The 25539-nt window shown below is 44.2% G+C and overlaps 1 protein-coding gene across 4 annotated transcripts in view; it reads left to right on the top strand.

The window, feature by feature from the left end:
* Window positions 1-25539, top strand: part of VRK2 (VRK serine/threonine kinase 2) — a 58763-nt gene that overhangs the window by 26039 nt on the left and 7185 nt on the right. For all 4 annotated transcript variants that reach the window (XM_035110924.2, XM_060273142.1, XM_060273144.1 and 1 more), the window contains exons 9-11: window positions 11290-11410; window positions 20533-20591; window positions 22442-22623. In XM_035110924.2, coding sequence (XP_034966815.2) covers window positions 11290-11410; window positions 20533-20591; window positions 22442-22623 — 362 coding nt within the window. The remainder of the gene's footprint in view (window positions 1-11289; window positions 11411-20532; window positions 20592-22441; window positions 22624-25539) is intronic.

Consider the following 25539-nt stretch of genomic DNA (forward strand, 5'->3'; position numbering starts at 1 on the left):
TCAATCAGCCTCTACAAGCATGGTCAGGGATGATGAAAGTTGGAGATAAGCAACATTGCCCATGTGACTTGGTTTCCCCAGCCACTCTGGGCAGCTTTGAACTGAATATAAAAGAACAACAAAACACCATACATTAAAAACTTCCCAATGCAGGGCTGCCTTCAGATGTCTTCGGAAAGTTGTATAGTTACATCTCTCCTTGACATCTGATGGAAAGATGCTCCACAGGGCATGCACCACTACCAAGAAGGCCCTCTGCCTGGCTCCCTGGAGCTTCACTTCTCGGAGTGAGGGAACCGCCAGAAGGCCCTCGGAGCTGGACCTCAGTGTCCGGGCTGGATGATATGGGTGGAGACGCTCCTTCAGGTATACAGGGCCAAAGCTGTTTGGGGCTTTTAAGGACTTAAGTCAGTGTTGGTGCATTTGCCTTGTAAACTTTTCCAGCAAACTTTTCCAGCAGGGGGCTGGTTCACTGTCCCTCAGACCTTGGGGGGGGGGACTATTTTTTTGGGGGGGGGGATGAAAGAATTCCTATGCCCCACAAATAACCCAGAGATGCATTTTAAATAAAAGGACACATTCTACTCATGTAAAAGCACGCCGATTCCCGGACCGTACGTGGGGTGGATTTAGAGGGCGATTGGGCCAGATCCTACCCATGCCTTGTATTCTGCTGTTGGCCTTGCCCCTGTCTTCCCTCTCTCCCTCTTGTAAGCTCCTTTTAGAGAAATGTGGCACATAAGTTAGATTACTGATATATGCCAGTACTGTGTACTTTAGCAGCTCTCTCGATCTTTCCCAGCTTTTTTTATCTGCAAACTTTGTAGCTGGTGATAACCGGGCATCGACCCTGCATTCGAAAGATGCCCTTGGCCACTGAGCTGTTGCCCATTCTCCAAGGTTCCTCCTTCAAGCCTCATATACATTGATGGCTTTGTATAAACAATAATGTCCATACTTAGGGGAAAGGGGCAGGCCTTTTCTTTCTTTCTCTCTCTTTCCTCCCACCCTACCTTCTGCCCACCAGAAGAGGGAACGTGCGCGTCGGCAAACATTTGTGGTCGTTAATAGCTGCTGAACTGTTATCTTAAACTAATACTTTCTAACGAGTTTTACTTGGCACAAACAGCTATACGTTATTGCTTTTTCTATTAAAAGGACCATTGACCATGTAATGTAGAGGGCCTTGATAATTTGCCAGCACTGTTAAGACCTGCAGTCATTTAACGCTGGTCATTAGGAAGAATGAAATGGGGCTCTTGCGCCTCTCTGGTGCTGAGACAATTGCACTGTTTGACCTGCTGGAAGCATTTCAGGAGGAAAGGGGCCATAATGGGCAAGCATTTTTCTGGCCTGTGCAGTGGGATGAGGAGGGTGGAAATCTGTTAAGTCCACTGATGCTGTGCGACAGGCAGGCACGGCCTGTTCTGTAAAAGGCACCTGCTTTAGTCTATGAAAGGAATTATCAGGTGAAAAACGGCTCCTGAATGGATGGCGCTTGAGCGCTCACTATTTCCCTGGTTCAAGGGAATAGGAAATAGTTACTCCACTCAAATAGCTGAATTATGTGATGAGTTGTAGTTGCTCAGCCTGAATGCATTTGTGTAATGTGCTCCACCCCTATGGGTTATGGGTTTGTTTGTTTGTTTTTGCATATGTGGGGGTAATTATTTTTGGCCAAGGGGAAGTGAGTTGATGAAGAGAGCAGACATTTCTGTGCTCATGAGGACTTGATCCGATGGATTAATAATAATAATAATAATAATAATAATAATAATCCATCCATTAATAAAATGGTTAAACCACAGAGCCTAGGGCTTGCCGATCAGAAGGTCGGCGGTTCGAATGCCTGCCACGGGGTGAGCTCCCGTTGCTCAGTCCCAGCTCCTGCCAACCTAGCAGTTCGAAAGCACCTCAAAGTGCAAGTAGATAAATAGGTACCGCTCCGGCGGGAAGGTAAACATCATTTCCGTGTGCTGCTCTGGTTTGCCAGAAGCGGCTTAGTCATGCTGGCCACATGACCCGGAAGCTGTACGCCGGTGCTCTCGGCTAATAACTCAAGATGAGCGCCGCAACCCCAGAGTCGATCATGACTGGACCTAATGGTCAGGGGTCCCTTACCTTATTATTATTATTATTATTATTATTATTATTATTATTATTATTATTATACCACGCTCACCTGGCTGGGTTTCCCCAGCCAACTCTGGGGTTCAAGTTACAAAAAAGGAGATTCATTCCAAACTTTCTGACAGTAAGAGCTATTCAACAGTGGAATGGACTCCCTTGGGAGGTGGTGGACTCTCCCTTCCTTGGAGTTTTTTAAGCAGAGGTTGGGTGGTCACCAATCATGGATGCTTCAGAGATTCCTGCCGTGCAGAGGGTTGGGCTGGATGACCCTCAGGGTCCTCTCCGAATGTACAATTCTAGGAGGCCTAGAAACTAGGAGCGTGCATCAATCACAAGGTCCAGTTTAGACCCCCTGTTTGGCATTTTGGAAAACTGCATGCCTTAGTCCAAGGTGCTTTGTAAGTGGCCCAGTTTGTCTCGAAATGCATCCAAGTCCATTCGCGATGATGATAGACTGTAATAGAAAGGAGGACCAAAAGGGGTTCTAAGATGTAACCGTTCTGGGTGCAGTGCCGTATCTCTGAACACGCACATGGGCTTCCCTGCCACTGCACCCCTTGCCTGCATTGCATCACTGGCTGCTCCTAAACCACGTGCAGAGTGTGTGGGGTGGTGTCTGCAGCTCAGCAGTAGATCATGTGAATTGCATAGGAAAGGACCCAGATTTAATCCCTGGGATCTCCAGGGAAGTCCCCTGTCTGAAGCCCTGCTGTCAGTCAACACAGGTGAGCTAGGAGGCTTCAGGGACTGGCTCTGCCTCAGACGGATTTTCTGTGTTCCTTAAAATCCCCCCTGCTCTGCATGCAGAACTGGGGTTGTTTGTGTCTCGGTCTTAAACAGAATCACAGCCCACCTTGCGGCAGAAGTGATAAAATAGCTGTAAAGCCATAAAAATGCTATATGAGCGATAAACATTCGGCATTGGGGGCTCCTATTTCCTCCAAATTCAATTCTTTGTGCTTGAAACCAATGGTCTAAGCAACCGTACGATTGGCTTGGGTCTCTTTTTCTCCCCCCCCCCCCAATTTTAATCCCAGAATCTGCCCAGATCTTATGGAGCATTCGTTTTCTTTCCCGAAAGCCGTGTTGTGCAAATAGTGTTGCCTTCCTTGCTTGTTCCTTGATAATTAAAGAGAATTATACCTGCGTCAAGCATACCTCTTAAAAATTTGTTACATTGTTAGTAGTGTTAAAAAGTAATATTTGGATCAATGTGGCAAATGGATTTTTGCAGATTTTCTACTCACTGAGGCATGCAGTCAATACCTAATTTCTCTGGAGATATACTGCGCTTAACATATCGAGCTTCTTTTAAATACTCTGGGCCCTGCACGCGGAGTGCATGAGACTGGTTTTAATTTGCCACCATTGATGAACATAAGAGGAATATGAACTGTCTGAATTAAATTTGTTCCAGTGTGTTTATCTGTAAGGGGGTGGCTGGCTTGGCTGGCTGTGGGGTCGGGTGGGGTGGGGAGGAAGAGTTCAGGTGCTGTTTCCTGCCCAATTGCTTTTAACAAGTAAATTACACAGCTGATGCTAAGAGATTCATTCCTTTCCTAAGAGAGGTGGGAATCTTCATCTCAATATGCTTTTTATTAATTCGACAAAGCGATGCGGAAGCACTTCTGCACAAGCGTTTTTGCAGTGATACCGGGGCATTCTCAGGCACGAGGCTTTAAATAGGCAGAGAGGCTGGTGTGTGTGATGAGAGATGCGTTGTTGGACCTGAAGCATAAATTTAAAGCACTGTGAGGACTACAACTCCCACCATCCCTAGCCAACAGGGACCAGTGGTCAGGGATGATGGGAGTTGTAGTCCCAAAACATCTGGAGGGCCGAGTTTGCCTATGCCTGGTTAAAAGGTAAAGGGACCCCTGACCATTAGGTCCAGTCGTGACCGACTCTGGGGTTGCGCGCTCATCTCGCATTATTGGCCGAGGGAGCCGGCGTATAGCTTCCAGGTCATGTGGCCAGCATGACAAAGCCACTTCTGGCGAACCAGAGCAGCACATGGAAACGCCATTTACCTTCCCGCTGTAGCGGTCCCTATTTATCTACTTGCATTTTAATGTGCTTTCGAACTGCTAGGTTGGCAGGAGCTGGGACCAAGCAACGGGAGCTCACCCCGTTGCAGGGATTCGAACCGCCGACCTTCTGATCAGCAAGCCCTAGGCTCAGTGGATTAACCCACAGCGCCACCTGGGAGAGACTCCTATTCCCCTCTCAGAGCTACAGTTCCCAGAGTCCCCCAGGAAAGGGGATGGACTGGGAAACCAGTCTGGGAGTTATGGTTCCGTTTAGCCATCTCCTAACAACTCTCAGCACCCTTAACAAACTGTAATGCCCGGGATTCCTTCACAGTGGTTTAAAGTGGCATGATGATTCGCCAAGCTTGTGAGACTCATCTGATAACAACGAGAAATGGAGCTTTTAAATGGTCATTGGGCCAGTTTCTTGCCTATAAAAGATTCAGCAGGCGCATTCCATTTCAGCTTGTAAAATGCATGCTGAAAACTTTTCTGAATAGAATTACTTTTGGGAATCATAGAGACAGAACTGCCCAAACTCTATAGAAATCTATTCATGTATGCTGCTACAGCAGCAATAATGTTACTTGCCCAAAAATGGAAAGAAGAAGGAAGTCCCAGGACAAGAAGAATAGATACGAAAACTTGTGGAATATGCAGAAATCTGAAGAAGTGTGCATGCACACGAAAGCTCATACCAAAATAAAAACTTAGTTGGTCTTTAAGGTGCTGCTGGAATGAATTTTTTTTATTTTGTTTAAAAAAAAGAAGAAATCAAGATAACCAACTTTTTATAAAAGGATGGAAATGGTTTATTGAATATTTACAAATGAACTGTAAACAGATAAGAATACTGGCAGGATGACTGTAATAACCTGCAGTTTATAAGGGTGTGTATTTAAAGTAGATGAATAAATGAGCAAATTAAGTTAATTTGGATATGCAGAAAATATGAAGAATAAATTTAAGGAACTGCAGAAAGAGGGGGAAGGAAGTCAAGTTTTGAAATGTAAAAAAAAAAATGATTGTAAAATTATTGAAATGTATAAAATGGAAAATCATAAAAAGACACTAAAAGTAGAAAACATAAGAATGCATTCTGAATGACCAGTCCCCACCAGAAAGGATGTGGCTGGGTTTTGGACTAAGATTACTGATCATTTGTTAAATCAAGGGCATTTGATCAGTTTTTGAGGAACTCCAGGAATCTCTCCTGCAGTTTGAAAACCTTGGAGTACATATTTGTTGTATTTTTAGCTAATATTTAACAAAAAAAAAACCCTGCATGTCTCTCCCAACTCCTCTCCCCTTTCCGATGTATTCTTCCTTTAGAAATAAACCCAGAGTGGTTTTGAGCACCCTAGTAGAATCTCTGTTGTTAAGACTGTTGCCAACATCAGGCTTCAGAGGACCATGAATTGGAGGAGGCTAGAGCTCGGGAAGGAAATCACATGAGGTCTTGAGTTCAATTCTTGGCATCCGGGGTTAAAGAGTCCAGGGGGCAGGTATTGGAAAAACCCTGCTTTAGAGCATTGCAGAGTCATTGGGGGCAGTAGTAGGTTAAATAGATCAAACATTGTAGTTGCTGGTGTTTTTTTTTTTTTTAAAAAAATAATCCAGCTACCCCAATCCCTCTCCTAAGGCAGAGTCATGTATCCATGAAAATAGAACAATGGGGGTACTCCATGCTTTGGCGGTTGTGGGTTAAATCAAAATAAAATTAGTGCCATTTCTATTAATTATGCAAATGAAGCATGTTTGCCCTTTGAGGCTTACAGAAGAATAATTATTCAGGATAAGGAAATACACACAAAGAATTATGTGCGGCACTGAAGAACCACCACCATAAAAAAAAACCCAGATCACCAGGATATCAGCACACATTGTATGTTTCCAAGCACAATTCAAAGTGTTGGTGCTGACCTTTAAAGTCCTAAACTGCCTCGGCCCAGTATACCTGAAGGAGCGTCTCCACCCCCATCGTTCAGCCCGGACACTGAGGTACAGCGCCGAGGGTCTTCTGGTGGTTCCCTCGTTGCAAGAAGCCAAGTTACAGGGAACCAGGCAGAGGGCCTTGTCGGTAGTGGCACCCGCCCTGTGGAATGCCCTCCCACCAGATGTCAAAGAGAAAAACACCTACCAGACTTTTAGAAGACATCTGAAGGCAGCCCTGTTTAGGGAAGCTTTTAATGTTAAACGGACCATTTTAATATTTTGTTGGAAGCAGCCCAGAGTGGCTGGGGAAACCCAGCCAGATGGGCGGGGTATGAATAATGAATTATTATTATTATTGAAACCTTTTATTTTTTTATAGCTTTTGGTACTGGAACCCTTAAAGCTGAGATTTTCAAGATGCTGATTCTTTATTTTATTTACCAAGAGGTTTAAAACAAAACAAACAAACAGGATGTGGCGCATAGTACCATCAAATTAAAACCCACGTTACGCCCCTTTTAAAACGAAGTGGTCAAGGTTAACCTGGAGCACAGCATTTAATAAAATGCAGTTGAAATAAAAACTTCTAAAAGTTTTCCCTTGAAAACTGAGGCTGCTGGGACCATGCACGTCTCCTGGGGGAAGGAATGTCACAACTGCAAGGCCCCCCATTGGAAAAGGTTTTACCACATCCCCTTTTCCCATGGCCAGATTCTGCATTTGCAGGGAGGTCATCGAAGCGCATGCGTTGTCACTCCTTAAAGCTCTGTTCCTTCCTAGGAAACCATTAGACTACTAAACCTTGGTGTCTTAAGTTCCCACAGCCATTGCCATCCTCCGCCAATACCTCTCAGCACAGCTCTTGTTTCATTCTTCTAGAAATTACACATCACAGATATGATTTGGCCACGGCTGTCAAACAAAAGAAAACTCTGCCCAGTAGTGACGCTTCTGTAAAGCTTGCTATTCTCCTCTTCAGCGTGATCTGATTTTGCGTATGCATCGGCTGTAAAATGTGCCAATTTATGGACATTTACTTGGTGCGTGCCATTTCCTGTTCCTGGACTTCTTCCACCCCACACAAATTTATTTGGCTTGGCTTAGAACGGTCACTGAAGAATTATGTCGTTAACGAGCAAAACAATTTTCAAATGCCTACTCCCTCCCCCCCCCCATAGTTCTGGTTTGTCCACAGAGAAATTGAACTTAATCTGATTCTAAATGAGAGTTGGGTTTCTCGTTGGGAAAAATATAGGCCTGTAAAAGTGACGGATTATAGAGAGGAAGTGTTGGATTTTCTAGAAATGAAATTATCAGAATTGTCACTTTGTTTATGACATCTTAAAAATGAAGCAACACGATCCTCAATGAAATTTATCCTTTTTGAAATTGACAGGAAGTGCTCAGTAACACTGTCTCTTGGATTTTTAACCAACCTTTCCCACCCAGTAACAGCATAATAATTTGCCAATATTTCTTTTAAAACAGTATAAATATTCTGCCCTCACAATCTGATTTGAGGAGAAATGCAGCGCAAAAGAAATATGTGCACCTTTGTATAAAAATTGTGTGGATTTTGATGTGGGGGTATGGATCAATGCATTATGAAATGATTTACTTAGAAATTGTGACTTTTTGTTATTTACTTTTAAATGAAGACCAGGTAGGTTTTATTCAAGGAAGCAGGCTGACAAATAACACAAGGAAGCTGATAAATGCCATGCATTAAAACTTCCTCTTTGGTACTTGTTCAGCTTACTTGTCTCAAGGCATCCTTAATAATTTCCTCTCGCCCTCTCATCTTTGGCAGTTTGCATACTTATTTATTTTGTGTGTGTGCTCACTAATGCACACAAGGACTAGAGTGAATAAAACGAATGGTGACCCTCTTCCTCTCTGTCAGGGAACAGAGAGCACAGAAAACACGCCAGCTTCCCAAATGTCTCAAACGTGCAAGTTCTAAATACATTTAAAAACCGCAAAGCCAAATGCATCGTGGGGAATCTTATTTTTTTTTTAAAAAAAAAGATTTCAAAGCAGCTTGGGTATAGGTACATCGTGTGCTGAAGTGGAGGAAAATTGTGTCTCTGGGGTCTTTTTCTCCTGAAGAAGGGTTGCAATAATTTAGCTACGGGATTCTAAATGGCTTAATGTTTCCTCCTGGCTTCGTATCAAATTGCATCTTCAGTTGGGGGTAGAGGAGGAATATTTGTATGTTGTGAACCACCCTGAGATCTACGGATGAAGGGTGGTATACAAATAATAATAATAATAATAATAATAATAATAATAATAATAATAATAATAATAAATAGCAGCAGCAGCATGGAAGAATGGATTTTAAAGTTAATGGACTATGCGGGGCTGGTGAAACTAACAGAAAATTAAGAAACCAATAGGACAGACTATTTATGAAGAAATGGAAGCCCTTTTTTGGAATATCTGGAAAAAAATATCAGAGGAAATCATGAGCAGGATTTGAAATAGGAGGAGTGGAAGGAAAATGATAATATTTGAAATAAAAATATGTCTTGGGGGAAAATGTTTATTAGAATGCCATTTGTAAATGGGATGGGGTTAAGAACAGCATGGAGGGAAAGGCAGGAAGTTAAAGTTCACAGACATTTGAAAGTTGGAATTCATATGTAAAAGATTTTAAACTTTAATAAAAAACTGAAACACACAGACACACATGCATAGGTGGGGGAGAACTGGATCATTATAATTCTGACAACTTTCATCCAGAGGATTTAGCTGTCGTTCCTCTGGGAAAGACAAAATAGGTACCAGAGCAGCATTTTTGGAGAAAGCGGAGTGAGAATGATGAAGGAACCAACATAATTGGTTTGTGAGGCAGGAAAATCTCTCTCTCTGTGTGTGTGTGTGTGTGTGTGTGTGTGTGTGTGTGTGTGTGTGTTTGTGTGTGTGTGTGTGTAGGGAGGAGTGCTGCATTAACTTGAATGGAAATATTTTGCCCTACTGTATTTTAATTACGGCGACTACGGCTCGAGAAACGACAACAGTATGGCAAGTGTTAAAAGACGAGGCCGGCTGGCTTTTATACAAGACGCGCCAAGCCTTTGGATTTCGGACACAGTCGAGGCTGGCGTAGGATAGAAATGACCCCCAGGGGATAAAATGGCATCCAGCTAGATGGAAGGGCCTTTCATAATCCGATAGTCTAGCAGCAGTTAATATAGAGAGAACATGTTAAGAATTTATGTGCTTTCATCATATCAGAGAGAGGTGCGTGAGAGAGTAGGGGGGGGGATAACAGGGACAGTGGTCTCATAGAACTGGACTTCCAAGAAGTCAACTCTTATAATTAAAAAGAGTGCTGAGGGGGTCTCTGTTGGAATTCCTGTAATGAAAGTTCATAATACAGAACCTGTTGGGTTAACAGCCACATCCTCTGAGGGTCGTCATCCGTCTCTGGTACTCTCCTGTATCCCTCCCTGAACACGAGCTCTCCTGTTCTAAGAGCAGGATGCAAATAGAGAGGTCGGGAACGCATTGCACCGTCAAAATAACTGAAACTGAAATTTGCACTGAAATTCAGTGCAAATGCACAATTCTTAATAATGGATTTTGTCAAAGCATTCGTGGCTAGTTTTCCCTGTTTAGGGAAGCTTTTAATGTTTGATGGATTTCTGTATTTTAGAATTTCTGTTTTTTTGGAAGCCGCCCAGAGTGGCTGGGGGAACCCGGCCAGATGGGCGGGGTATAAATAATAAATTATTATTATTATTATTATTATTATTATTATTATTATTATTATTATTATTATTATTATATTCTCTCCCCAACCTCCCCCCTCCCTCTTTCTATTATATGGGTGCTTCCAGACTGTTGCTGTTTTTAGCTGGGATTAAGTCAATGTCCTGGCAAATTCAGATCTCACAATCATAGTTCATTGAGAGGTCTTGTACAACAAACCACCTCCTCCCTTCCCCAAAGATCAGACCTTTTGCAAGAAGTGATAGGAGAATGCACCGAGAAGCAAAACTTGCTTGGATGCAACATCACCTAACTGCCCCTCGAAGAAATTGGGATGAATTTTCGTAAAATAGCCGACGTCATCTACTCTCCCTGAAGACAGACCTGGGTGAACGTTCAACAAACAGTATGCCTGAATGTGCCCTAAATTCAAGAGCAAGCTCCAAATATGCAGAATTCTGCTTTTGCTCCCGCAATATTTGTTTGAGAATGAAGCTTAAAATGGCCATGGATGTCGGGCATCTCAGATTACACTGTGTGCCTGACTCTTTTCTTCTGTGCACATGACCTCTGCCCTTGGGAATAACCGTTCTGTCATGCGATTTTCAGCTATCTGCCTGCAAATACGTGTTTTGGGTTTAATGTTGCTAGGGAAAAAAGGGGGAGGTGTTGCATGCATATGTTTAATTCAACTTGCCACTTAGGTCAGCCACAGTTGACTGTGCCCCTTGAAACTGTTTGCGTTCGAGGCTTTGGAAATGAAACCCAGGTTTGAATTTTGACAGTTTCGCTCGAAGAGCCAAGTGGGCTTTATGATTTCAGCCGATACGAGGGAACTTCCCTGCGCATCTTGCCGGAGTTCGTCTGCCCACTAGAGCGCACTGTTGCCTTGCCTTCCACCCGCCAGACGCCTCTTGCTTGCTGGAGCAGGGAAGGCCATCTCTGTTTAGTCTGCTCTCGAAGGGTCTCCACATGACCAGTGTGGACCCCATGGACTTCCCGAAACATGTGTTAGCAATTTAGCAGCAGACATTTATTTCTTTGTTTTACTGCCTGGCTCTTGGAGAAAGTGTCGGTGCTGGGTTATGGGCTGTCTGGAGCATGTCAGAGGCCACGGGGATCAAGTTCATGTGACAGGCCAAGCTAAAGGGAAGGATGGAGTCTGAAGAGGTGAGGAAACTGACCCTCTCCCTCTCTCCTCTCTCAGCAGCAACAAATCCTTGCCTGTCTGTGGGCCGCAGCCAAAATTTGGGGCCGCCCGGAGTTCGTGGGGCAGCTGAACAAACAGGACACAATTCTGCCTGTTGCTCTGCTGCATCGAACTGCAGATTCAAGTTACCGCAGTTTCCAGTTCTCCCTTTCCCTCCCTCACAAATAAGGGGGACCAATTGAACATCACCCCCTGTCTCTTTCCATCCCCACCTTTTAAAAGTGCTCTTTACATTCCTTCTCTCCCTCCCTTTCTCTCTCCTTTTAGCTCCATCCAGACGAGGAGACCTTGAAATTCTTGGCTTCTGCATGCTCCAGTGGATGTGTGGGAATCTGCCCTGGGAGCGGAATTTGAGGAACCTTGATGCCGTCCGGGATGCAAAAGCAAAGTAAAAACAAAAAACAGAAGCATGATATATTTAACACGTATTTTGGGGTATTCTCACCTCCCTCCAAAGCTCAGGGCAGGTTATGATGGTGAAATTGTTGCATCTGTAAAATGGGGAGGGAAGCTTGAAGGGAAGGATCGCAGGGGCATTTGCTTTGTGTGCAGAAGGTTCTGGGTTCGAACTCTGGCATCTCCAGGTAAGGGAACGTCCCCTGTCTGAAACCCCGGGAGGAGAGCTGTTGCCATTCAGTGCAGACAACATTGAGGTACCTGCTCCAATGTTCCTAACTTAAAGAGATAGATATTTCCTTCAACAATTCCACAAGTCTTAATCTCAGGGTCCTGGGTTGAAAAACCACGTTGGGCAAAAAGATTCTGGCATTACAGGGGGTTGGACTGGATGACCCTTGTGGTCCTTTTCCAAGTCTACAATTCTGCAAAATAGCTCTCAAATGATCAAGAAACCAGAGAACAGTGATGGCCACAAGGGCGGGTGGGTGGGTATGCATTTCTGGCGAGTGGGGTGAACATTCTCCCATTGCTAGATTTCCAAAAGACAAATATCAGAGCACTTTATGTTAACAAATGCTCCCTCCCCACACTGCTAAACATGCATTTTCCGGAGTAACTCTTAATGTGATTTTGACTAATTTAACTTTCAAGTAACCATGCTTAAGACTGCAACCTTATTTAATTTTCAGTATATGAAAAGTGCCTTTTCTTTACATAACCACACACAGTTCCAGGAATGAGGAGCAGCTGCAGGAGATGGGGGGATTAAGGTACATTCCTTATTGCAGGCTGGTGAGGGTCACCTCTTTCTTGCATTGTCTATTTCAATGGACAGCTGACAGTCTAAATGAGTTTATGATCAGAGCTGTAGCTGTTGCTCCACCACTGGGTGGATATGGGCCAGTCTGTCCTGAGTCTTGCTCTGGCTAGCAGGCAGATGACAGTGATTTGTTATCAATCGTTCTGTTAGGATTCCTGCTCCGTGTTTGCAGTCATGGGATTGTTGTCTATCACATGACGGTGTACGTTTTCATTCCACATAGTGGGAAGTGACGGAGACAGGATTTTTTGTACTACCGTGTTCCGGAATGTGGGACTACTGTCCTTTGTTTGTTTCTTTTTGCTGTCTGATGAGAAAGAGGAAGGAGCTAAGGCAGAATGCTCCGAGTGTATTATATGTAAATGAAAGTAGATTAGCCAGAATGTTGTGCTACTGAGTTCTGTTACGTGAACTGCAAATACTCTGCAGGACGCCTAAGCATGCTGATGCCTTTTGTTATCAGTCGCTGTGATGTTTGGGCTGGAGAAAGCTTTTGAAGCTCCCGAACAACCGACCAGGAGGGAGAGAACATGCCAGTTGGGCATGTGTCTCTGACAGGGTCCTGCACATGAGTAGGACGATCCTAACAAACTTGGCATGTATGAGGCTGCAGGTTCAATTTCCAGCAGCTCCCTGATATGCCCTTCCCGCAACAACATGCAAATTGAAACACAGGCAACCCATTCTGGATCAGGCCCATCTAGTCCAGCATCCTGTTCTCAAAGTGGCCAAACAGATATTTCAGTGGGAAGCCTGCTAGCAGGATCTGAACACAACAGCGCACCCCCCCACACACATGTAATATTCAGGGGAAAAGGCGGGGTATAAATAAATACGTACTAAGAATAAAAATCTGGTTGGCCACTGTGAGAACAATATGTTGGACTAGTTGCTAATGTTTTTAATTTCCAGCAATGCACTTGCAAAAATGTGCACGTTAGGCAAAATTGCATTCAGAGCAAATATGTGGATTTAATTATGTAAACCACTTACAGTCGTTGCTTTTCGTAGCTGCTCATTTGACCACATCACAATGCTGGAAGGATTTCTCGGGGCTTTTTTTTAAAAAATAACTTTTTTGAACCAAATATCTAATGTTTATTCTCATTACTGGAAAAATTGACTTATAAATTAAGAGTATCTTGAGGTGCAGATAAAGCTATGGATTTTGCCTCTATTTGGTAGTCGTTTCTAACTTACATGGCAGGCCAATCATGGGGATGGCAAGTTCCAATGAAACATGACCCTTTTTTGATATTCACAACATTTGCTTTGTATTTTTCTTTATCAGGTTGGTTTGCGTTGTAACATCTAAATCACTGTAGTCTCTTGAGAATGTATTTTATTTTATGAAGTATTGGCTCTGTACCTTGGGGTGTGTGTGTGTGTGTTGTGTTGCTTTATCTTACCCCTTTTATTTATTTATTTATGTTATTTCATAATTCTTACCAGGTTGCTATTTTAACTATTATGAAGCTAAAATAGTAAAAAGTCTTGATTTTTTTTAAAAAAAATGCATATTGGGAGAAATGCTGCCAAATGTTGGTTAGGACTAATGATGATAATAATCTTGAATTTAAAATTGGGGGAAAAAACGAGGAACTGAAACTGACAAATTCGTCAGTCTCTTCCAGCTTGGGTTTTGTTTTTTTTAAAATGCTTTTTAAACGCTTGTTTTTAAAAACGTAAAAATCTGGTGCAAGGTTCGACCTGGAAAACTAGCACCATTGAAGTATGCAGGGCTAGGCTGGACTCTACATATGGTTGATTTCTACATCTGCCCTCACATTTGGCATTTGCCAAATGAAATCATTCTTCCTGAAAGCCTTTCTTTCAGATAGAAATTGATTGAGGTGTACAAATTGCCTATATAAACCCCACTCTTTTCTCCAGCCATGGCTGGCTGGCTGGCTCACATGTTGCTTTCACAACAGCCCTGCAAAGATGAACAGGCCATGTCCCAGTGTAATCTAAGTCAGCTGTTCATAGCAGAATGAGGATTCGAACCCAGGTTTGCCTAGTCCCAGCATGCTGTGCAGTGTATCACAGTGGCACGCCGGCTTGATTTGATTAAATTTGATCCAGCCTGCTCAATTCTGTTGGTTTTTTTTGGTGTGGGATTTTGGTTACTTTGCTGCCAAAAGTCGGGTTTATTCTTACGCGTGGAATTACATAAATCCCTCCATATGATCTTTAAGGAGGCGGAACTGGGCAAAGTGAAGAGAAGACTCTGTGAAATTTGTCTCTTTCTCTCTGTGTCTCTCATATTTACTACTGTTTCCTATATGGCTACGATTTCAGCCTGTATATGTACCAGCCCAGGACATTTTAAGGGTTAAGAATCAAGGGGACCTTGTTGCCTGAAAGCATTTTTAAAATTTGTCCATAAACTAAACTTGGGGGGGGGATCCTTCCAGTAGCACCTTAGACACCAACTAAGTTTGTCATTGGTATGAGTTTTTGTGTGCATGCACACTTCTTCAGATACACTGAAACAGAAGTCACCAGACCCTTAAATATAGTGAGAGGGTGGGGAACGGTATTACTCAGAAGGGTGGTGGGAATAGGTGATAGACTGATAGGTGTGGTAAACCTGTTGACGACTGTTAATGACTGCACTTGGTCTTACAGGAAAAAGCAAGGGGTGAGATGGCTTTATCATGTATAATGAGATCAGAATCCAATGTCTCTATTCAGACCAGGTCTCTCCATGGTTTTAAGTTTGGTAATAAGTTGCAATTCAGCAACGTCTCTTTCCAATCTATTTTCAGCAACTTCTCTTTCCAATCTATTTCTGAAATTCTTTTGTAATAAGACAGCTACTTAAGAGATCTTGTATAGAATGTCCTGGGAGAATGAAGTGTTCTCTTACTGGTATCTCTGTCTTGTGATTCCTGATGTCAGATTTATGTCTATTTATCCTTTGGTGTAGGGACGTGGGTGATGCTGTGGGTTAAACCACAGAGCCTAGGGCTTGTCAATCAGAAGGTCAGCAGTTCGAATCCCCGCGACGGGGTGAGCTCCTGTTGCTCAGTCCCAGCTCCTGCCAACCTAGCAGTTCGAAAGCACGTCAAAGTGCAAGTGGATAAATAGGTACCGCTACAGCAGGAAGGTAAACGACATTTGCGTGTGCTGCTCTAGTTCGCCAGAAGTGGCTTAGTCATGCTGGCCACAGGACCTGGAAGCTGTACGCCGGCTCCCTCGGCCAATAACGCGAGATGAGCGCCACAACCCCAGAGTCGGTCACAACTGGACCTAATGGTCAGGGGTCCCTTTACTGTTACCTACTTTGGCGTAGGGTTTGGCCTGTCTGTCCAATATAGAGAGCTAAAGGGCACTGTTGGCATTTGCTACTAGAAGGAATTTTTTTATTTTGTTCCGACTGCATTAGACCAACCCACCTGTAACTTTGGGGGAAAAGTCGTATCTCCCCACCACCACCGCGCAAATCACGTTAAAAGTTGTGGCTGAACAGCCCCTCTGGAAAGCAGAAGAAAGTTATGCAGGTAGCTCACTTGTTCCATTGGCTCAAAGGGCATAGTTAGGTAGTTATACAAAAATCTCCAAGCCGTTTGCAACAAATTATGCATAAAACCACACAGTAAAACCATATAAAAAGTTAAAAATCAGAAATCAGCTAGCTGTTGCAGAAAGGTGTGTTCCTTATTGCCTGCAGAAGACTGACAGAATAGAAAAGTTTACAGCAAGCGTTTAAAAGCAGAGACAGAAAGCGGCCATTGAATCACTGTTGGCAGAGCACCCCATAATTCTGGGTCAATAACTGGGGAAGGGGGGGTTAGTTACTTACTGTCATACAAATCTCGCCAACCTGGGGAACGGCCAACGACACTCCTGCAGATGATCGCAGAGATCAAGCTCGGATATAAAGGCCATGAATATCTCTGCAGCTTGATCAGGACCAAGGACTAGCAGTTAAACTGCATGAAATTAAGGGTGGGGGAGATGTGGCCCTCAAGATGTTTGCTGAACTACAACTCCCAGCATCACTTGAGGCTCATGGGAGCTGGAGTCCCAGCAATGTCCAGAGAGCCACAGTCTAAATGCTGTTGCTTCCTCCTCCCGCCCCCTTAAGAATTATGGAGTTGGATTCGAGTCCTACCCTCCAGAGCAGGAGAAAACAAGCTTGTTCCCTCTTCCATGTGACAGTCCTTTGGATATTTGAAGATGATTTTATTGGGTGTTTTTCCTCCCTCATCTCTTTTGGGTGCTTTCAGGAAAGCATTTCATGAATAGGGAGGGGGGGAAACACAAACATTTAGCATTTCCCTTTTCCCCCTCGCCCTTCTCCTCCTCCACCCAGCATGCGTACTGTAATTAGCCCTGGTTAAATGCACTGCCTGTTGTTGCTCCTTTGCTCTTACTGGTGGGACTTGAGGAAGCTAATTGCTTGTGGCCCCACATAGCCGGTTGCTCGGCACGCCAAAGACCAGCAACGCTGCGATGGAGGTGCTGCGAGTGGCGGAGGCAGCAAACTTTTAAGTAGGGCAAGTCACAACAGAGGTACACAATGGGGATAGCTGATCTGCAGAAATCAATCTGTGCATTCAGTTTGGCACTGGCTCTCTGCAGAGAGCGGGGGTGGGGGAGTTAGCCTGCAGGCTGCAGATAATACAGATTGCATCTGTAAATGTTGACTTTGTACAGTATTGTTTAATATATATATTATTTCCCCCCCCCCTGCTTTAGAACTTCTGATCATTAGAGTCCCTCACAGACCACCCCTAGTGCCATTCAGTATCCGATCAATGTAATCCATCAAGCTTCTTTATTAATTCTACAGCCAAGTATTAACCCCTTGGAGGGATGATACTTCTTTTTTCCCCTCCCCAAGACTCCGAACTAAATCTGTATACACGACTGTGTGTGCGTGTTGCACTTTTTTAATTTTCAAAAATGTGGTGGCTGAAGGAAGGGTTGTAGCTCAGTGGTAGAGCACAATATTTTATCAGTAATGAATCGTTGGAAGGGACCCTCGGGATCAGCTAGTCCAACCCCCTGCAATGCAGAAATATGCAGCTGATCGAACCTGCAACCTTGGCGTTATCAGCATCATGCTCTAACCAACTGAGCTATCCCCATGAGCAATGATGTCATTATAGAATTTCAGGTAACTGGACTGGGAAGATCCTCTGTCTAAGGCAGGGGTAGCAAATGCTGCACCCTCCAGGCAGGGCTGTCTTAAGCACATGCCCCAAAGTTGTTGACCTTCTTTTTAGGAAAGTTTCCCCAGAGTTGTCGGGCACCTGGGGGTGGGCAACGAATGCAAGCAGCAGAGGAGCCCAGTGCAACAAACCAGCCCAAAGCATTGGCGTCTGAGCAAAGCCAGGTGCCTCGTGGTGTAAGCTACATGCGCTGGGCGGGCCTTTCCATGACCCTACAGCAATCCCAGGTGTGCAGGAGGGCAGAGTCGGCCGGCCGGCTGCCTCAGCACCTCACTAGCTCACTTGCCCCCAAACTCGCGGTGCAGAGCTGCCTGCAGCAGAAGAGCCCACCGCAGCGCTCCGACCGATGGGCAGGCTCTTCCCCGGACTCTTGGCCTGCCGCCCCTGAGAGCCCTGGTGCCCTGCACGCCTGGTGCCTATGGGTAAGACGGCCCTGCCTCCAGGTGTTGCCAATCTCCTAGTAGCTCCCATCAGCACCAACCAGCTTGCCCAATGGTCAAGGATGATGGGAACTGGAGGGCACCACATTCTTAACCCCCGGTTTGGCAAAACATTGCTCATCAGTCAACAGGACTGAGCTGAAAACCCTCACTGGGCAGCATCAGTATGAGGGAGTGCCATGTGCGTTGGCTGACCTCACTAGTGAAACACACTAACTGCGTTGCTGCTTGAGTTAATGACCTTAACAGATTAGACAACTGAGCCAAAGCAAACAAGATGAATTATAACAAGGAGAAATGTAAAGTACTGCACTTGGGCAAAAAAAATGAAAGGCACAAATACAGGATGGGAGACACTTGGCTTGAGAGCAGTTCATGTGAAAAGGATCTAGGAGTCTTGGTAGACCACAAACTTCACATGAGTCAGCAGTGTGATGCAGCAGCTAAAAAGGCCAATGCAATTCTGAGCTGCATCAATAGGAGTACAGTGGAACCTCGGTTTATGAACACCTCGGTTTATGAATTTTCGGTTTATGAACACCGCAGACCCATCTGGAACGGATTAATTCATTTTCCATTACTTTCAATGGGAAAGTTCGCTTCAGTTTATGAACGCTTCAGTTTATGAACAGACTTCCGGAACCAATTACACCCATGCTTCAGTTTATGAACGCTTCAGTTTAAGTACTCCGCGGACCCGTCTGGAACAGATTAATCCACTTTCCATTACTTTCAATGGAAAAGTTCGCTTCAGTTTATGAACGCTTCAGTTTATGAACAGACTTCCAGAACCAATTGTGTTCATAAACCGAGTAGCATCTAGATCAAGGGAAGTAATAGTACCACTGTATTCTGCTCTGGTCAGACCTCGCCTGGAGTACTGTGTCCAGTTCTGGGCACCACAGTTCAAGAAGGATACTGACAAGCTGGAACGTGTCCAGAGGAGGGCAACCAAAATGGTCAAAGGCCTGGAAACGATGCCTTATGAGGAACGGCTTAGGGAGCTGGGTATGTTTAGCCTGGAGAAGAGAAGGTTAAGGGGTGATATGATAGCCATGTTCAAATATATAAAAGGATGTCATATGGAGGAGGGAGAGAGGTTGTTTTCTGCTGCTCCAGAGAAGCGGACACGGAGCAATGGATTCAAACTACAAGAAAGAAGATTCCACCTAAACATTAGGAAGAACTTCCTGACAGTAAGAGCTGTTCGGCAGTGGAATTTGCTACCAAGGAGTGTGGTGGAGTCTCCTTCTTTGGCGGTCTTGAAGCAGAGGCTTGACAGCCATCTGTCAGGAATGCTTTGATGGTGTTTCCTGCTTGGCAGGGGGTTGGACTGGATGGCCCTTGTGGTCTCTTCCAACTCTATGATTCTATGAGTTGAATATTGCCATGGCTCTTTAGGTGTTGGTGTGCACAGCTTTATATTTTATGACAAGGGGCTAAACTTTAAAGCAGAGCATGTGCTCTTGCTTTTTGTGAAGCACCCTGGATTTGGTTATTATTCCTCCCCCCCCCCAATATAAAGCAGTGTTTCCAGACCTGTTTAGTATGGTGTGGTGCAAATGGATAGAGAGGTGTTTTTTCTCCCACTCTTACAATCTGGGGAAAACAAAACACATCCTATGCAAATTAGGACCATTTGAATAACATAATTTGCCTCTGAGATTTTTAAGTTTACATCGGAACATCTTCTGATGCCCTAGAGGGTGATCTAATTTACCATGTTTCTTTTACTTGCATTTAGTAAGCAAACTGCCAGGCTTGTCTACTACAGTATTTGATACTGGCCTCCGTTGGTTGTTACGAATGAATTTACGAAACAGGAGAAAAACTGGGAAAGAAAGCTCTGGGGAAATCTCCATGCAGGCTTGCTTACCGCACATCACTCCTCATGTTTCTAGAACCCAGGGCCATCCGATGACGCTAAATTGTGCAGGATTCAGGACAAAAGAAGTTCTGTTCCGCAACAGAAATGAGAGGCGAGAGCCTAGCCCTAAATTATCCCATCTGTTTGCCAAGAAGGCTATGACAGATTTCACACATTATAGTGAGCAGATTTGAGTAAGCGTGAAAATCAGATCAGATTTGTTTGTTTGTTGATGGCTATGCCATCCAAAATATCTGCAGGGCACAAGGTTGGGGAAGGCCGTCCCAAAGTGTGATAAATACAAGAGTCTTATGCCTTTCCATATGTGGTGTGGGTGATAGGAACGTTGCTTGACCAAAATGCTTTGTAGTTGGCCTCAATCTGCCTTGGGAGACAATGGAGCTGTGTGCCTTTGGGGGTAAAGTCAAGGTGTTGGATGGAGGCATGGGAAAGACTTTACAGTCTGGATGGAGGCAGGGTGGTCTGTGTTTGCGAGGGGATTCCTTTCTTCCATCACCCTGCAAAGCGTTTGGCAAGAGCTCTGGAAAGAGAAGACTTTTCCTTGGCCATAATTCTGCTCAGGCTATAGTGGTGCTTATAGTCACACGGTTCAAAGGGGGTTAACGCAGTGGGTAGAGAGACTCACGGAGTGATTTGCTGGCCGACAGGTCTCCCGAATTTCCAGCAGTCTCCAGCTTTCAAGAGGAAGGCTGATCTGCTTTGCCTCCCCATCTCGTCGCTGACAACCTTCGGATTTTGCTGCCTTCTGATCTAACATTCTGTGCCTTCTCACTTTTTCAGGCTCCTGGACGAGCTCCCAGATTCAGTGACAAGATGGGCTCCCGTGGGAACAGATTGTAGTAAGTTGAGCCAATTGACCAACATTCTGATTCAGAAATCAACCTTTGAAGCCCGTTATGGTTTGGAATTGGAGTGTCAGAAGGCTTGCCACCTTCCAGATCAGGGGTACACAAGCTGTCGCCCTCCAGATGTTTCTGGACTACAACTCCCATCATTCCTGATCTCTGGCTGGGGCTGATGGGACTTGTAGTCCAGAAACATCTGGTTGTGCACCCCTCTTCCATAGGAACCTGCTTGAATTCAAAACTACTCAAATTTAGCAGCAGCAGCAATTTCTTTGGCTCACATCAGAAGCACCTCTGACCTGGAACAGGGAAGGAAAGGTGTAGCCAACAAAGAATACAAGGATATTGTAGACGGCATTTAAGCGAAGTTTTGCGTGGCCACATTGCAAATTGTGAGCATTTGTTTTCTTTACACATAACTACAGTCATACCTCGGTTTGAGTATCAGTTTAAGTACTCCGTGGACCTGTCTGGAATGGATTAATCCACTTTCCACTTCTTTCAATGGGAAAGTTTGCTTCAGGTTAAGTACGAACTTCTGGAACCAATTACACTCATTCCTTCGGGTTAAGTACGCTTCATGTTGAGTACTCCACGGACCCGTCTGTAACAGATTAATCCAGTTTCCATTACTTTCAATGGGAAAGTTCACTCCAGGTTAAGTACGCTTCAGGTTAAGTACAGACTTCTGGAACCAATTGTGTTTGTAAACCGAGGTACCACTGTACCTTGGCTGTGACCAGGACTTCTCTAGGCTAGGCTAATATTCTAGATGTCTAGATGTCTATGAACATCCAATGAAGTTGAATGTTGGAAGATTCAGGATATATTATTATTAATTATAATTAATTATTATTTATTAAATGCGTCCAAAGATCACAATATGAAAAACTCAAAAATGCATAACAAAAACAATATCCCCCTTTCTGTTTAAAAGGCCATAGGATGTTTCTTTAGTTAAAGGCCTGGGAGAAGAAGAATGCTTTTGCAACAAAGGAAACCCCAGGGAGACTGCTCTTGAGTTCAGATTCTGCTTGCGAGTTCCAATAGGCATCTGGTTGGCCCTTGGGAGAACAGAATGCGTGACTAGATGGTCCATTGGCCTGCTCCTCTTTTGTCAGGATCTTATGCTCGCAAATGCTCTGTATCAACCCTGAATGCTGCCTGCTTCCTTTTTTGATTTTCCTTTGAGCAACATTATTGGCACAAGTCTGAAAATGAGTTTATGATGCATGCTTGCGTTACTTGAGCTTATGAAACCTAGGTTGCATTCCAAGGTCCTTTGCATATCGCACAGACCTCGCACAGACTCTTCTGCACTCCACAGAAAGATTAACACTACAATCCTATTTATACTCAGGGTTGCATCGCTTCATTACCTGGCTAGGGATTTGGTATTTGAAGCTGTTATAACTGCTTAAAAGCAGCAGCAGCAGCAGCAGTACTCTTCTACTCAGAAGTCCATTAAGGTCATTGTGCTTAGCTTATAGCATTATAGCCTCATCAGCTTCCCCTGTTTCGGTTTGCGTTGCCAAGTTTAAGTGTTAACACTAGTTTTCACAAGGTTTCACAGTTGCCCGCCACCTTAATAGCTGGTTACGCAAATGCAGTTAGGCATGGCCATCACAGAGCTGGTGACCTCCAAGTCATTTAAGAAGCAACACTTGCTAATATATGTCTGCGTACTTCGGCCAAGGAAAGAGTGGGGGTTTCTCAGTAGCATCTGGTTGGCCACTTTGGAAAGTTTCACATAGGCCAGAGAGGCTTTTGGTCCGATGCAGCAGAGCTCTTGTGTCCTTACAAAATGCCTGACCTCAAACAAATTGAATGCTGTGTTTCTATAGGTGAAATAGCCAGGTTTTTGAAAAATGCATCTGATTTAGCGTACAAGGAAAAGCCCGATTATGAAGCACTAAAGAAAATCTTCCTGGATGGTCTGGAACACAAGGGAGTCTGTTGCAATGGAGCACTGAATTTCACAGCTGCCAAAAGACCTCTGAATGAATCTGCTACTAAACACAAGAAAGTAAGTACATAGCCATTGGATTTGGTCAAGGCTGGATAAATAGAACACATGTCAAAGAATAGTTTCACTGACAGCTAAATTTAACATGTGGGCGAAAGTGACGCTTGTGGAAGTGGTACTTTTTTTTAAAAAAAAATGCTACTCTTTGGAAGTTAATCGCCAACAAAGGAAATGTCACTATTCTTTTAAGCAACACTAACTTAATGTGTGGAGCTAGAGATTCAGTATATAAGGAGTCTCCCCTTCTCAACTCAAGGAAGGAGCTGATGATGTAAAATGTTAAAGTACATGTTTAGGGTTGCACCTAAAGACATAATCCCATGCAACGGGGCTTCCTCTCCCCACACATCCCTGTGCCCCCCAATAGGCTCCAGAGTTTTTTGGGGACCCTCAGAACAGGTTTTGGGGGGGCTGAGGCAAGGAGATGAAGTGCCCTTACAGGTGCCCTTGTGCTAATAAGGCTGATTTGTTTGTCGATATCCAAGGAAAGATTTGAGGGTTATGTTCAGAGGTTGGATGCCATCCTACAAGAAGAGGGAAACTGCCCTAACTCCTTTTTGACCCACAGCTCTTTTCTTCCTTCCAAACCAGTGGTTCCCAACTGTTTTTTGGCCATGCCCCACCTAAGCATCTCTAAAATCCTGATGCCTCCCACTCCCCCCTGGTGACATATAATTCTTATTATTCAAAAAGTGGACTTCTATTCATGTGGAGGAAACCTAAAAGGCCATTCACTGTTAATAACTCTGTGTGGAACTAACTACCTTTGAAGGTGACCCGGAAACTACAACTAATCTAGAATCATAGAATCATAGAGTTGGAAGAGACCACAAGGGCCATCCAGTCCAACCCCCTGCCAAGCAGGAAACACCATCAAAGCATTCCTGACAGATGGCTGTCAAGCCTCTGCTTAAAGACCTCCAAAGAAGGAGACTCCACCACACTCCTTGGCAGCAAATTCCACTGCCGAACAGCTCTTACTGTCAGGAAGTTCTTCCTAATGTTTAGGTGGAATCTTCTTTCTTGTAGTTTGAATCTAGAACGCGGCAGCTAGACTGGTGACTGGGAGCAGCCACCAAGACCATATAACACTGGTCCTGAAAGACCTACATTGGCTCCCAGTACGTTTCCGAGCACAGTTCAAAGTGTGGGTGCTGACCTTTAAAGCCCTAAATGGCCTCGGCCCAGTATATCTGAAGGAGTGTCTCCATCCCCATCGTTCTGCCCGGACACTGAGGTCCAGCGCCGGGGGCCTTCTGGCGGTTCCCTCACTGTGAGAAAGCAAGCTACAGGGAACCAGACAGAGAGCCTTCTCGGTAGTGGCGCTCGCCCTGTGGAACACCCTCCCACCAGATGTCAAAGAGATAAACAACTACCTGACATTTAGAAGACATCTGAAGGCAGCCCTGTTCAGGGAAGTTTTTAATGTGTGACATTTTAATGTATTTTTAATCTTTGTTGGAAGCAGCCCAGAGTGGCTGGGGAAACCCAGCCAGATGGGTGGGGCACAAATAATAAATTATTATTATTATTGGATTGCCCCCCCTTAAAAATCAAATTGCCCTCCTGTGGTGTGTGTGCCCCACATTGGGAATCATGGCTCCAAACAGTAAGACTTGTGCAAATTTTTTTTTTTGCTTCCTGTGCAGTGGGATAGTGCCAAAGTTGTTCACAAGAGACCGCTTTGGATGACAGCTGTCCCTTCATAACGGATCAAAAGCAGAGTTGCCTTTATTGATGCAACCATTGTTCCCCTAAAATTACTTGGGTCTTTCTTTTTGCTCTGGCCTTCAAGAAGCCGCTTTCCTTGAATGTTGGCGCATGCTCGCTTTTTGAGACGCACAACGCTTTAATGCCAACAGGCCCCACGCTCTTCCCTTTCCACCTCCCAGTCCTGTCAATATACAGTTAACCACCAAATAAATACAAGCCCCTTTGTTTTTAATAAACTTAGACCGGTGTAATTAGAAGTATTTACAGGGCCTGATTAGGAGCTTCGGCCGGGGATGTTAGTAGCCATATGAGCCCGCAGCCTTTGCTGACACAATATGGCAGGGCCAAGGGGTTGGTTCATTTTTAATATTCCCCATGAACTTTGGACTGTCAGAATGGTACATGAGCTAAAAAAAATGCGGGATGCAAACTAATGCGACTGATGGGCTGCGAGATGAATGGCGATTCAAATCCCGGCGCACAGATGGTTCTGATTTGCTGAGTTCTGTAGCTGCTGCAACTGAAGACATAAAATAGCCGCCTAGTCATAAATTAGCTCTTTGGAAGCCAAACCTTGGCACCAGAGCTTTACAACCTTCAATTAGTAGCGAAAGAAGTATTTGAATGACTCCAGTATTGACATCTGTAGGTCTGCATAGTAATCATTCCTAATAGAAGAGAATCTCTGTTTGAGGGGCTTTTGCATGGCTAATTAACTACCAGTGAGAATATGTAATTTTTTCATGATCTCCCGATTGTCACCTTTCTCTCATGATACAATTACATTTTATTGTAGCGAATGCCTTTGCAAACCCAATTGTCAGCACTATTTACATTGTGTAGAAAAGCAGAACAAAAGTTCATCTTTAATAAAAAGCTACTGGATTTTGATCTTGGTAATTACCAAGACTCTTCCCCCCTCCCCCCAGAGTTTTATAGACTTTGGTATTTTTTTTTATCACTTTTACAACAAAGCAAAAAGCCATTTCTTTGACAATAGTTTGCTTGCTGTTGTGGTCACCATTTAATCTATGCTAATTTGAGCAGTGTCTCTCTGTTTCTGCAAGTTGTAGTTTTCTAAAGTTAATTGAAATATGTAAGTTTCATTTCCCCCCCACAAAAGGCATCTGCTCTCTAAACTTCTGATGTTCGGCCAATTTGATTTCCCCTCGCCCATTCTTAAATGTGGAGATTTAAGAGCTA

The sequence above is a fragment of the Zootoca vivipara genome, chromosome 3 (assembly GCF_963506605.1).
Source record: "Zootoca vivipara chromosome 3, rZooViv1.1, whole genome shotgun sequence".
NCBI lineage: Eukaryota > Metazoa > Chordata > Lepidosauria > Squamata > Lacertidae > Zootoca > Zootoca vivipara.